Genomic DNA, 14166 nt, shown 5'->3' on the forward strand with positions numbered 1-14166 from the left:
TTTTATACAGGAGATATTTGGATGATATTTTCATTTTATGGAAGGAGGTCCCTAATTTAAAGACATTTCTTGATTCCATCAATTGCAACTCAGATGGGCTAATAGTATCAAGCAACACTGGTAAAACCGACAGCCAAAAAAGTATTACACGCTGCACTATCTTGTGCACTGTTTTATTCATGATGTTATGCAGTACTTTCCTACTATTAACTATAACAAAAACAAAGCTATCTAAGAAAGCATTCGTTTAACAAATTATTAAAATTTTGTCACTAAGTAAAGGTTATTTATTGTTATTATAAACAAAAATACTATGCAAATCCATATTGCAGACTTTCTCAATAAAGCCTCATATCACAAACTCTGAGTATTGATCCTGCTCTGCCAAATGACACCAGAGTACAAAGAGACTATCTTAATCATTGGCAGTCAGGAACCCAGCAATCACTGTGGTGTCTGAACAATAACAGTCAGACTGAGTTATATGATTGGGACATGTTTGAGCTTGATTATTGGTGAAATTAAACAGAATATTATTCCCATTGTCATTGGTTACTTTTTGCAACTTACTGCAAGTACTTAAGAAGAATGTAGTACTTCAAACTTTAAAACAAATGACTTGGACTGGATGGCCAGATAATGTCAAGCAAGTTCCAGATTCAATTACGAAATATTAAACATTTAGAGATGAACTATCTATATATGATGGTTTGATATTTAAAAGCAGTCATCTAATTTTGCTCTTAGTTTATGCAATATATTTAATATTAATTCATCAGGGTCATTTGGGAGTCACTTTGGTTCTTACAACATGCTTGATAAATTATCTATTGGTATGCTATGACCAAAGATATATGAGTTCATACGATACTGTGTTCGGTAGCAAACTGCTAGGTCACCAAATAGTGAACCAATATTCACAAAATCTCTCTCAAATTACCCATTGCAACATGTAGCTACTGATTTGTTTTTTACTTTAATTTCAAAACCTATCTATTTATTGTGGATAACTACTCAGGTTTCTTAAAAATCCAAAAATTAACTCATGCTACTTCTGTAGCTGTAATTAAAGTATCAAAAACTTTGTTTGCCACTTATGGAATCCCTGACATTTGAAATCAAATAATGGTCTGCAGTTTACATCTCAGCTGTTTTGCAGTTTGGCAAAAAGCTGGTGTTTAATCATCCACATCACATTATCTGAAGTCTAATGAACTAGTAAAAAGGGGTGTTAAGAAAGCAAAATCACTTCTGAAACATTGCACTAAGGATAGTACTTATGTTTACCTTGCTTTATTAAACTGGTGTAATACATCATCATTCCAGGGATTATAATTGCCAACATGAGCTCTGTTAGGTCAGCCAACATGTTCACTGATTCCACTGCATGAAAAGCTTAGTCTAGAAACATAGTGGTGGAATACGACAAGAGACTGAAACCAATATACAAAGAAATTATAATGGAAGAACGAAGCTGGCATACAAAAGGGGAAGTACTATGTATCAAATGCTGAAAAATGATAAAGATATAGATAGGACCAGAGCTCCTGGAATTTATAGAATACCATTAAAGGATGACAGATTTGACAAGGATTTAATTTACACAAATAAATCTCTTAGAAGCAGGATTAAAGAACACAAATATGATATTGAAAGAGAAAAACAAACAATTGAATCTAAATTGGAGCAATCAGCATTAATTAGAGAAGTAACTAAATTTTTAGAGATGTTAGAGATATTTAAAACAGCCTTGAAGAGTGAGTGCATTAATATACAAGACGCAGATTCATTATCATGTGCTTGAAAAGCTTTTTATAATTGAAAATTTTGAATCCAGTTCCGAATGTAGAATGCTATAGAACGAGCATTATAAATGGAACAAACAACTGACTTGACGCAGGGCACTCAAAATGCTTGAAAACGTTCGTTGTTTGTTTTTTAATTAAAAGTAATACTAGAATTAAGCAAATACCGATGTGATTAAATCTGATTTAAATTCCATATATCTGTCAATAGTCTATTCAGTTCTTCTTTCATCTCTGTATTGTTTACTGGATCTTGGCTGTTCATAGTATTCTTAGTACTTGATTGCTTGTTGTTCTCTACTTCGGTAGTCACCATTAACTATATTATAGTTAATTTTTTGTATTTTCTATGGAGTTGTAAGCATATGTAAAATACAAATAACTATTAAATGTGTTCTGTAATTTCTTATTATGTATAGTAAGGTAACACTACATAAGGACTGAAAAGGAGTATATGGCCCAAAATGCAGAGTTTGGATTGGCAAGAGTGCACTGTATATAGAATGTTTGAAATTCTCCAAAATTATACGATCATCAAAACAATATTTAATAAACTATGCTCGTGCGATACATTGATAACAGTTTCTAAAAAGAAATACAGTCGACCCCCCTATAACACTTTTGATAATTCCGTTTTATATAAATTCCATGTTGTACGAGTCTCTTAGATTTTACAAATACGTGAGCCGTTCACAGCCTGGCACACGTATTTGTAAAATCTAAGTGACTCGTACAACATGGAATTCATATTAAACGGAATTATCAACAGCGTTATAGGGGGATTTACTGTAAAATATCAATTTATTTTATCCGTGAAAAGTTTAGCAATTATTTTTATAAAAATTGATGAAGTAATCTTAAAAAACCATCATCTGGCCAAACTGTCTCAGCAAACAGAATTTATTTATTATTATTTCACAATAATTTTATCCGAATTTCGCAATTATGGATTGGGTTATAATATTAATTCATCCGGTTACTTCATAAATTTAAAAGAATATATTTTTCTAAATGGACTAATTATTTTTATCTGAATCTTGTTTTATAAGTTTCACTCAATTCTTTTAACATTGTGCATATATCAGTCTTAAAAGTTTATATAAAGAGGTAAAATCATTTCTATCAACCGTCAAGGTCAAAAGATGATTCACAAAAACCAGTCATTTAGACTGAGTATTGTTTTACTTTTGTCATCTTATGCAACAGGTTTTAAATATAAACATATTGTACAGAATTTATTACATGTTTTAAACAGCTGTAATATAATTAACAACATGCAAGTCTTTGAGTATCTAAATACTTATTAGCAAATCTTGTATAAAATAAACACTTTTATTTCATTCATTAATTGTGTTTACTTAAATTTTAATAAGATTTCAAAAGAAAAGTATTGCTATTTGTATCATAAACATATTCCAAATTTAATTTCTTGCTGATAAGAAGCTTAAGTAACTCAAAACATATCTATTAACCTGATGTAAATTATATTACCAGATTGTCAAAAGATGGCATTCAGTTTATTACTTGATAGTTGGATAATAACAAATGTAGAAAATGAACCAATTTTCTGTCGATTAAGCTAACTTGATAATTAAAAGCAGAAGTGCAAGTGATACTGTAAATAATCGTGCTTAACCGACGTTAAAAAACATGTATTTGTTAAAAACCGAGTACTTTCAAAGCCTTCGTCATCAGGCAAAATCAAACAAAGCTTAAACATAAAACATCTTTACACTTGGGCATTATATTTTCGTTGAGAATTTCACATATATCGCATTTTCATTAGATCGTTTATTGTCTATTCAATATTCCAATGTTGTGCTGTAACTGAATTTAAAAAAGAAATGTTACTTTTAAGTTTAAAGTTTATGTTTGATTTTGCCCTATGACGAAGGCCACCGTCGGAAGCGCTCACAATTTTTAACAAAATACACGTTTTTTTCTTAACCGGTTAAGTGCGATTTCTCTCCCATATGAAACCTTACCGGCGTAAAGTGAATATTGTTTTTTGTTGGATAATGTCAATGTTAGCCAAATTTTTGTAAGTAATTTGATTATAAACATAAGTTTGCTCTAAGATAAATCCACAACAGAAGCTGGACCCTTTAAGAAGTAACAAATTACTTTTTATATTTGAATTTCCTTGATTTAAGAAACGAAAAACTATTGTTATCTTGATGTTTTTATTGCTGTTATGTGTCAAGACTTACATGCATAAATTCTGTATTAACTTTTGAATTTTTCATTCCGAGTGTGGCATTTAGTGATATACCTTCAAAGAAGTATAATTTTATTCCTCTTATGCAAATATAAAAAAAAACTGTTTATACAAAAATATAAATCTCATTTATAATCAATAATAATAATAATTAAATATAAAACTAATTAGATAAAAATTAACATTTTCTTAAGCTAATTAACCTGAAAAAAAATTGTTGTTATATGATCATACAACAAATATTTATACATTTAAAAATAATATGAAATCAAAAATGTTACTTACAAAACATGCTTATTTAGTTGTAGTAGTGGCAATATTTTACAAATAAATAAAATGCTATAAAATATGATCAGACAAAGAATAAATGCAGAATAATGAAATTTTGCAATTATATTATATATATAAAACAGAAGCATGCTGTATGGTGTAGAGCAGTGGTTCTCAATTAGTTTTTCCTGTGTACCACTTCAAGAAAGAGCTCAAACTCGCATACCCTTATAGCAGAAATTCATATTAATCCATACTAATAGAATTACCTTTGAATTTATAATGTCTGTCTGTCACGTTTTCACATCTAAACCACTGAACAGGTTTTAATAAAATTTGGCACAGAGATAGCTTACATGTTGGAGATGGACATGGGCTACATTTTACTGCCAGAAAATATCTTAGGGTGTAACTATGCAGACGCAAATTTAGAGCGAGCGAGAGGTTGCGAGCGATTTAGTTTTCGCAAAGGAAAACCATGCACAAACGAGAAGCAAGAAATAACGCTAGCAAGAGTAAATTTCTGGTTCTAGCACATATCTGACAGGTTTTGATATTTATTGCGTCTCACCTCTTCTGGCCACATATTCTCACTCGCTCGCATCTGCATAGTTGCACCCTTACTCCCACGAGAAAATTTGATATAATGTGGGCAAAACTATGGGTAGACAGCTAGTGATAAGTAGAATAAGTTTTCTTTTTTTTTTTTTTACATTTATTACCTTTAAAATACAATTCTAATAATAATAATGAAAATAACATAAGGTTATTTAATTTTAATGCGAAAAATGTGCACGATTTTCTTTACACAACTTTGTAAAATCTGGTTGTTTTTGGTCAGCTTCAGTCTCAAGTCGTCTTCGAGTCGAAGTTGGTGATGATGTTTAGTTTTCACGTTTGTCATGGCCAAAAATCCACTCTCGCAGAAGTATGTTGTGCAAAATGGTAGTAAATATTTTATTGCCGCTTCGCTGACATGATGATAATGATAATTGTACAATTAACACAATTTGTGTTAATTGTACAATTTTTGTTTCTTGCGTAAGAATTTCATTTAGGTATTGTCACAAATGCATTTTTTTGATGAAATTGAGAATATTTTTAGTTATAAATAAACGAATTTGTGCATTCAACATCATGTTGTAAATTGCTGAATTTTTGATGGTCCACCCATTATTTTTTTGATTGCTTCATCTCATGCATTTAAATTTTAGATTGCGCACTAATTGGGAACCATTGGTGTAGAGGAAAATTCCAGTGGGGAAATGTCCCAGCAATGCAACAGCATGACTGGAGAGGGTCTCCATTTTTTTTTCCTGTCTTTGTGACCTGTATGTCCAATCCAATTTTTTGTTATAATGTTTCTTGAGTTTACATTCTAGCTTGAGAGCCATATTTACGAGTAAAACCCAAGGTTTATGCATGACATAAAATGTTAACTCAAAAAATAATACAACAAAAAAATTGAACTGGATATATAGGTCACAAAGACTGAAGAAAGAAGAGACCCATTGCGCCGTTGATTGCTGAAAACGACATTTCCCCACTGAACTTTTTCCTATATACCATATAGCATAGTCCCATGTTTACACTAGAAATAACCAATCATAATCCAGAGCAATCTCCCCTTACATTGAAAACCTCATTACTGGAATGAACGAGTGTATACAAAATCTACTGTATTTTTGTAGATTATCCAGCATGTCGGTCTATCCACGGAAACCATGAAATCTGATATTTCTATATTGTATAATCCGGCATGCTGGTTTATCCTGGCGAAATTCCGGCATGCCAGTTTAAGTGAGGTTACTCCAGAGAGCGCACAAAACTCTCAGACATCAGTTTTTACTGTAAAATTGCAAAACTCTCAGCATTACATCAAAAATTACAATTATATGTTTAATTTCTGCATTTTATCTTCTTTCTACAATGTAAAATATTCATGGAATGCCAGAAAGTGCTTTTCTGTACTTATTTTATTTTGATCCAAAAATGCAAAAATAAACTTATCAAATTTCAGAAACTTGCTGTAAATTATCTCAACTTAACATATGCTGTGTTTTGTAGCTCTGCTATAGTTTTGTTAGATATGATCAATTTTATTTTTTAGTCGAAGTTTAGCCGGCATGCTGGTCTCCCGATTATATGCGGCATGCTGGTCAGTCAACAAAAATACGGCATGAAACAGAAGTTCATAAGACGAATTTGTATAATCAAATAGTACTGATGTGGGAAAAGATATTGCTCTTGTTTTGCTGCTGAATTCTTTTTACTTTCATAGAATGGTACAGGATTCGATTATTATATCAGAAATACAGCAGAGTGGCAATTATATGAATTAATCAGGGACGGGGTTGCTCAGAAAATCGATTTTTCGGATAACCGATTATGTATGAAAAAATATATTGACCTATTCCATGTTGAAATTCTTTCAAATCCTGGCACGTCCTTAAGTACCCTCTCGTGGTTGTGCCAGTGCTGCCAGCTAAAACACGCACACCAACAAAAATGATATTAGAGTAGCCCAAGACATAATCAAAGATTTCAGCACCACAACACTAGCGGGAATTTAAATTTACCAACTGGAAAGCTTTTGGTTAATTGATGTTTCGGTTGATCGATATTCGGATAATCGATGCTTTATTGTATTTTCAAACATGTAAATCTGACACTACATGCTTTTCACATTAATTTGGAAATTATTTCATTGGAAAACAGATGTTAGACTCCAAAATTTGAGTGCTTCTGGTAAAGTCATAATTTCTTTAAAAAATAAATTTAAACAGAAATCAACAATACAAAGCAAGAACAATTTATTTAAAAGAAGAGCACTTCACCTAATTTCTTAAAGTGTGATTACGAGTTTAGATGTCATCTTAAGTGTAGACGAGACAAAATGCTTTCTTTTAAAATAAACTGTGAGAGTAGAAATCTCAATAGTAGTAGTCGACACATAAACACAAGATACTGAGTGTCCAAAAGTTACTGTAGGGTGAGAAATTTGTAAATGGCATTAAAAGTGATACAGGTTTAATATGTAATGCGGGTGACTACCACGAAGTGGAAACCAAGACGTACGACTTACAGTTTTGCATACGAGACTTGTATGTCCTGCACTTCCACTCTGCAGTAGAGTTTGTTTGTTTATTAAGTTAAGGCAATGCAACACTTGGGTAATCTGCCTAGGGGAATGCCTTCCAGGAGGTCTTTTCAAGGGTAACTGACCCCTATTCAGGCATTACAGACCTGGAGAAAACCACGTGGCCAGCCCGTTCTGGCAAGGCACAAACCCACGACCGAACTCTGTGTTCGGGAAACGGAACCACTTGGCCACTGGTGGGACACTCTGCAGCACAGACCTGAAATTGTATGTTCCATAAGCACACAACTTAGACCTTGTATAAAATGCCGTACGTATAACTTTAATATCATAACAAATTTCTCACTCAACAGTAACTTTTCAGCCACTCCAGATAAACAGAGTTTCGTACATTATAAATTCCTTTCCATTTTCTTCAAAAAGCATTTCATAATATTTGTAAAACGGTACCAACTACTTCAAAAAAAATATATAGTTTGTAAGTAGCATTTTAATTGCGATAATATGGACAAACCAAGTTTCTCTCCTGCAAAACTCATTAAAAACAAAATGCTTTTATTTCTGAAAGAAATGAATTAAGAATAAAAAAAAAAATAAATAAATACTTACTATAATAATTAGCTATATAATTAATTTCTACATTATAAATTTACATGCTTTTATTAAAAAAGTGATTAGCTGTCAAAACAACCTGCAAATGTTACTTCTTCGTCTATACCAATAAAAGGCAAAATCACAAGCAAAGGCATCTTTCGGGAAACCTACCAGAGGCATGCAGTCTTGTCTAGAGGTGGGAGAGCTATTGCTGAGCAGGGTCCCACAGGCTACCATAAGCAGCAATGGCAGTGAACCGGAGGTCTGAGGCAGCCTGAGCAAGACAAAGTGCTACTATTAGCATTCAATGACAGCATCAGTTCTGTATTTTCTTTCTTTTCTTTAAATCAATCATTAATTGTCTGCTTTCAATTAATTAAAATACTTATATTTTATCATACAAAATGCAAAAAAAGTTTAAAAAACTAAGTTCTCATATAAAAATTCAAATGCTAATTAAATCTTAATTGTTTTTCTTTTTTAATTAAAAAAAAGATATTATATAAATATATAATTAATTTTTCAAACTAATCAAACTATGATTAAGAAAATCTTAAAACCATGCCAGCAAAAAATCTAAAAATTAGTATTATTAATTGCAAAAAATTCATTACAAAATTCAAACCATGGCAGCATTCCTTTAGCAAATATCTGCAAAATTTTTATTATATGTATATATATTTTTTTCCTTTTAATTTTGGTTTTTTTTATTAAAAAAATTACATGCTTAAATCATGCTCTAATTTAAGGAAAATACTTACTGTAATTAACCATTTCAAATTCTTCAATTATCAAATATTTTAACATTAAAATTTTATATACTATCAAATAAACTATTAAATTTCTAAATTAAACTAATGCATTATAAAATTAATTTTATAAATTCTGAGAGAAACGGAACAAACAATACACACTAACACCAGAAACCAGCAAATAGTTTGCTGGTTTCTGGTTTAAGGGTGCGACTATGCAGACGCGAATTTAGAGCGAGCGAGAGGTTGCGAGCAATTTAGTTTTCGCAAAGGAAAACCATATACAAACGAGAAGCGAGAAATAACACTGGCGAGAGCAAATTTCTGGTTCTTGCACATATCTGACAGGTTTTGATATTTATCGCTTCTCGCCTCTTCTCACCACATATTCTCGCTCGCTTGGAAAATTCGCTCGCGTCTGCATAGTCGCACCCTAAGTGTATGTTATTTCTATTGAATACTTGTATGCTGAAAACACAAAACACATTAATAAATAATAATATAATAAATAAATAAATAATAATAATAATAAAAAAATCTTAAAATCTTATTTAAAATCTAAATGTTAAACTATAAGAAATTGTTTCATTCATTGTCTTCATTTGTAATAACCCAAAGTGAAGAATGTCTGTTAACCCGATCCTTAAGATTAATGCCGAATGATTGCTGGATTATATCATCAGGTTATATTAATGACTATCTCCGGGACAAATTATTTAACACTTAATTATTAATAGCTGCATTAATATAGCTTGATATGATCCGAAAATTGTTTTACGTTAATCACGACAATGAGGAATGAAACAAAACATTTCGGAATTAAAATAAACTGCGAGGGTCCACGGACCCAATCTGTGGTTTGTGTGAATAAAGCGTTTCGGAAAAAATAAAACAAAATTTGAAATTAACTTGACTTGCTTTATTTACAATCATTTCACCATTTGATTGATTACAGCTAAGATTGGTTTATGAGAACTAAAATATAAAATACCAAAAACAATGTTCAACTGTGTATTTGGAATATACTGTGCTATCGTACTGTAAGTGCATAAAACTTGGCTATTTTATTGCATTATCTTCATTTATCACTGACGTTTGTACTAATAACTAATTGGTGCACTCTGAAGATCAAACACAGGACAACTCACTGCCTGCCACTGCAGACAGTAGTATGTTACAGTACATAATGTACATAAACTTTAAATTGCAATCTCTGAAATTATTAATGATATTATTTTATCTCTTATTTTCCAAATTATCTTTCCATTAATGCCTAAATCATCTTTGTATGACCATTTGCTGCAGAGTTACAAAAGCATTACACTCTACCTGCCAAGTGTACCCACACATAGAAAACAAACTAAAAGTACTATGTATTTTTAAAAAATGTAGTGCTTTAAATTTTAGACACCTAGTAATTGAAGATGTTTGTTTTTAATCAGTGAATTGCTGGAAAGTGAAAGAAAGGTGTGAATTTTAGCATTTAGAAGATAGTTCCAGCTTTAGAATTAACAAATTAAAGACTTATCCCACTTTTCAAAATAGAGAATCTTAAATTAATAGGTGAAAAGAATGCTTTACAAAAGTTGATTTGAATACTAACCAAAGAAGACATAACAAACATCTAAACATTCTTATTCTTTACTTAACAACTGGGTGCATAGGGCCTGTTCAATGCACTATCGAGAAATTTTAACTATAAATATATGTATTTTAAAAAAGATGATGTGTATTAGTTAGCACCTCTTTACTAAATGTCTTAAAGAAAAAGCCGAAGGAAGAGAGGCATATGCAAAGAGATATCAGCGTGTAAGATATTCCTGAATAAAGAGTGATGTTAAAAGATGACCAATGTCTACCTACAAACCCAGTTGTAAAGAATAAGTAAAAAAAGACAGTTTCGGAATAAGTCAATAAACACAAATATTTAAAATGAAATAGTATCCTAAAGTTTCATCGTTAGAATATGTCTAGTTTCATTAATATCATAATTTTTGTGTGTTCATTTGTAATTATATCAAAGATCCAATGAAAATGGAATAACTGTAATTATGTATTTTATACACAGATACAGACAAGCAGAAATATCTATGTATGTCTTCATCAAAACTAAGTACTGTATGTCTTAAAATCTTTTATAGCTTACTAAGAGAGCATTGTTATAATTCTAAACTGGTAGCTGTAATCTTTTCTTTGGACTTTATTGCACCATCACTTTTTTATACAGATTAAAATCTCTCTTAAGAATGAAGCTAAATATTATGTAATAAGAAAATCATGATCATCAGGATGCATATATCTTTAAATTTTACAAAAACAGTTTTATTCTTGACAAACCACATTCAAGTCCATATTTTTCTGTATATGGCTTGAATGAAATGGATATACAGCTTAATGGATTATGAAAGAATAAAATCTCTCTAATTATTCCACCATATATCCCATGCATTTAGAGCAGTTATTGCATGGCATGATTACACAATTGAAATTTAAAATCTGCAATACTTAGCCCACGCCTCTTTCAAAATATCTTTTAAAAACACAGATAGTCCATAGGTATACACACAAAAATATAGTAGCAGCATTTTTTTTTAAGAAATAAAGAAAATATCATTTGAGAAATCAATGGATCTTTTAGGTCAAGTTGCAGTTAACCTGCTGGCTCTTGCCTACAGAATAAAATCGACAATTTTAAATCCAGAAACTTTTTTACAATTTTTAATAAAAAATTGATTGAACAATATCTTGATTAAAGTCTTGCATTAGCTTATTTTATGATTAAACTCAGAATAAATACAGCAAAGGCAGCAAAGAATTGTTCAACCCCAACATCAAATTGAATGGTCTGTTTGTAAAAATAGATGCAAAATAGCCATAAAACCAGAAATCCCTTTGTATATTAAAGAACTATAAAATATTTTAAGTTTATGAAATGAGTAATCACATATAAAAATATTACTTTTCAATAAATTAAGATAATAAGTTATATTATAAACTTATGGCATTCCATTTACTCTCTCTCTCTCCATTCTCACATTATTTATTATAAGGCATGTAAGTCCTCTGTTAAACCTAACCCACAATCATACAGCAGAGTGTTAAACTGTTCAAACACCCAATTATTATAAAAGAATAGACGTATAAATGCGGTAAAGCTACGGAGTATGTCCATTTAAATATCTATCTAGGGACAAAGATCTTTCCAGCATTGCATGAGTGTATATATGTGGTGCATGCTTGTTTGGGTGCTAAAATAGCCAGAGAATAAATTTAAGATAATTTAGCATAACATATAAATTACAAAAAAGTGAACTTTTTGATGGTATTCTCTGTAATTAAATAATGACCAACTTCAGAAACAATATGAGACAGATGAGCATGGCATTATGGATGGCACATTAAAATGGTAATACAAAGAATGCTAAGGCCTCTTGTATGCATCTATCCAGTTTGTCAACATCATATGGCAATGCTGGATACACATCACATACTGATGCTTTTAGGTAACACCACAGGAAAAAAAAATCCAGTTTTGGGTTAAGTCTGGAGAATGTAATAGCCACAAAACAAGGCCATTTTATCCTATCCACAGTTGCCAAATTGCTGGATACTGATGAACACAAATGGTACCTTCAGCACAATGGTACTGCAGGTACCATTGTACTGGTACCTGCCATAGTTGCACCAATGGCAAGTCATCAAGCTATCCATCCACTATCAAGGTCAGGATGTTCAGATATCAGTCATTATTTGGACTGTCGTCAACAGATATAAGACTAAATATAAGACTAAGAAGTAGCTTACCCAAAATTCCATACAGAATGTTTATGGTAAAATGCACTTAGTGTCACATATGTCTCATGCATGGTGGAGCAATCTCTCTGTCTAGTGATGCACAATATAATGGTTACACACTCTTTATGATATGTTAATGCCACCATTGCCGCCCTCATTAGAAGAGCTTTCTTACTATCATCTTCACAAGCACTGGTGAATATTGAATTAGACATTAGTTTGGCAGTACGCACTGCTGGTTTTTCGCATGATAAATTTACACGTGCTCAATATAGTAAAAAAAAAAATACTGTAATCGCTATTTCCAAGCACTGTGCTATGCAACAAGAGAGAGAAATTTCCAACAACATTATCTGAATTTGCAACTGATGATAAAGTGACTTAACAAAATTCAGTGAAAAATATCTAGAACAAACGTAGATTCCAATTGATTCCAGAAAGAGTTATACACAATACAAATACACACATAAGATAATTATTATCAGTTCACTGAATGAGAGATAAATATAAAAAACCAGATTAAATAACGAAACATACTGTGATAGATGAATTTTACAGAATAAGAAAATATTTTTAAATCTAAAACTAATTGATTTAACTGAAAAAAATAATAGTTAAGAAACTCAGTTTGATGGTATTAAACTACTAAAAAGAACACACTTAATAAAGTACTTAAACATTTTTGACATTAGTAAACCATTCAAATATTTTTGTATATGTTAAAAACATTTAAGTAGTTTATTAAATGTAATTTCTCTTAGTTAAAAAACAGTTTGTTGGTGTTAAGTTCCTGATTGTTTTTATACAGGTGTACGTCAATATTTTGTATAAAATTCAATAGAATTAAGAGAGTTACAACATGTTGATTTTCAAAGATGGAACAAAAAAGCAAATTTATAAAATAAGTACTCATTTGTGATGAAGCTAAACAGAAGAACAAAATAAACGTTTTACGTAAATAATACATAATACGTTTATAATAAAATTTTTAATATCAAATACAACAGAATCCACTTATTGTAATCATGGATTTTGTTATTAGTCATTTATTACTATTGAACTAATATTTTATCACAACTACTGGTTCTTTGGTTGGTGTTGACTTTCATCCACATCAAGTTCTTCCCAGTAACTTAGGATGTCATGATGCATTGGTGTGAGATGTTTGCTGATCCAAGCAGCCTTTTGCAGTTGACATTTTGATTTCATCAATGTTGAGTTGTTACAAGTACTGCCCCAGCTTTTTAGGAACAGTACCCAGTGTGCCAATGACTACTAGAACCACTACTACTGGTTTGTACTATAGTTATTGTATTTCAATCTTGAAATCTTTATAGTTTGCAATTGTTTCCAGTTCTTTTTCTTTGACCCTGTCGTCACCAGCTAATGATCCATACCTTCTTTTCTACAATGGTTAAATCTGGCATGTTGTGTGCAAGTATTTTATCTATTCAAATTTGAAAGTTTCACAGGATTTTGACTTGCTCATTTTCAGTTACATTTTTGACTTGTTTCAACCAGTTCTTAGCAGTGGACAAATTGTTATTTTTGCAGAGATTTATTTTGGCACAGTGGATCATTTTGGCAACTGTGTTGTGCAGTTGTTTGTAATCAACCTGTGAGAACTTTTAC

The 14166-nt window shown here is 31.1% G+C and overlaps 1 protein-coding gene across 5 annotated transcripts in view; it reads right to left on the reverse strand.

Annotated features, from left to right (window-relative positions):
* The window catches only part of LOC111629932 (nuclear factor 1 A-type-like), a 99981-nt gene extending 86519 nt beyond the window's left edge, over positions 1–13462 (reverse strand). For 3 of the 5 annotated variants that reach the window (XM_023373888.1, XM_023373889.1, XM_023373887.1), the window contains exons 1-2: positions 13444–13462; positions 8159–8261 (exon numbers count right to left, since the gene is read on the reverse strand). In XM_023373888.1, coding sequence (XP_023229656.1) covers positions 8159–8224 — 66 coding nt within the window. In that variant the 5' untranslated portion in view covers positions 8225–8261; positions 13444–13462. Of the gene's footprint in view, positions 1–8158; positions 8262–13443 lie in introns of those variants that run through there. The other 2 variants (XM_023373891.1, XM_023373890.1) reach the window with 1 other exon arrangement.
* Positions 13463–14166: the final 704 nt, after the last annotated feature.

The sequence above is a fragment of the Centruroides sculpturatus genome, unplaced genomic scaffold (genome assembly GCF_000671375.1).
Source record: "Centruroides sculpturatus isolate CEXI.00-Female unplaced genomic scaffold, Cexi_2.0 scaffold441, whole genome shotgun sequence".
Lineage (NCBI taxonomy): Eukaryota > Metazoa > Arthropoda > Arachnida > Scorpiones > Buthidae > Centruroides > Centruroides sculpturatus.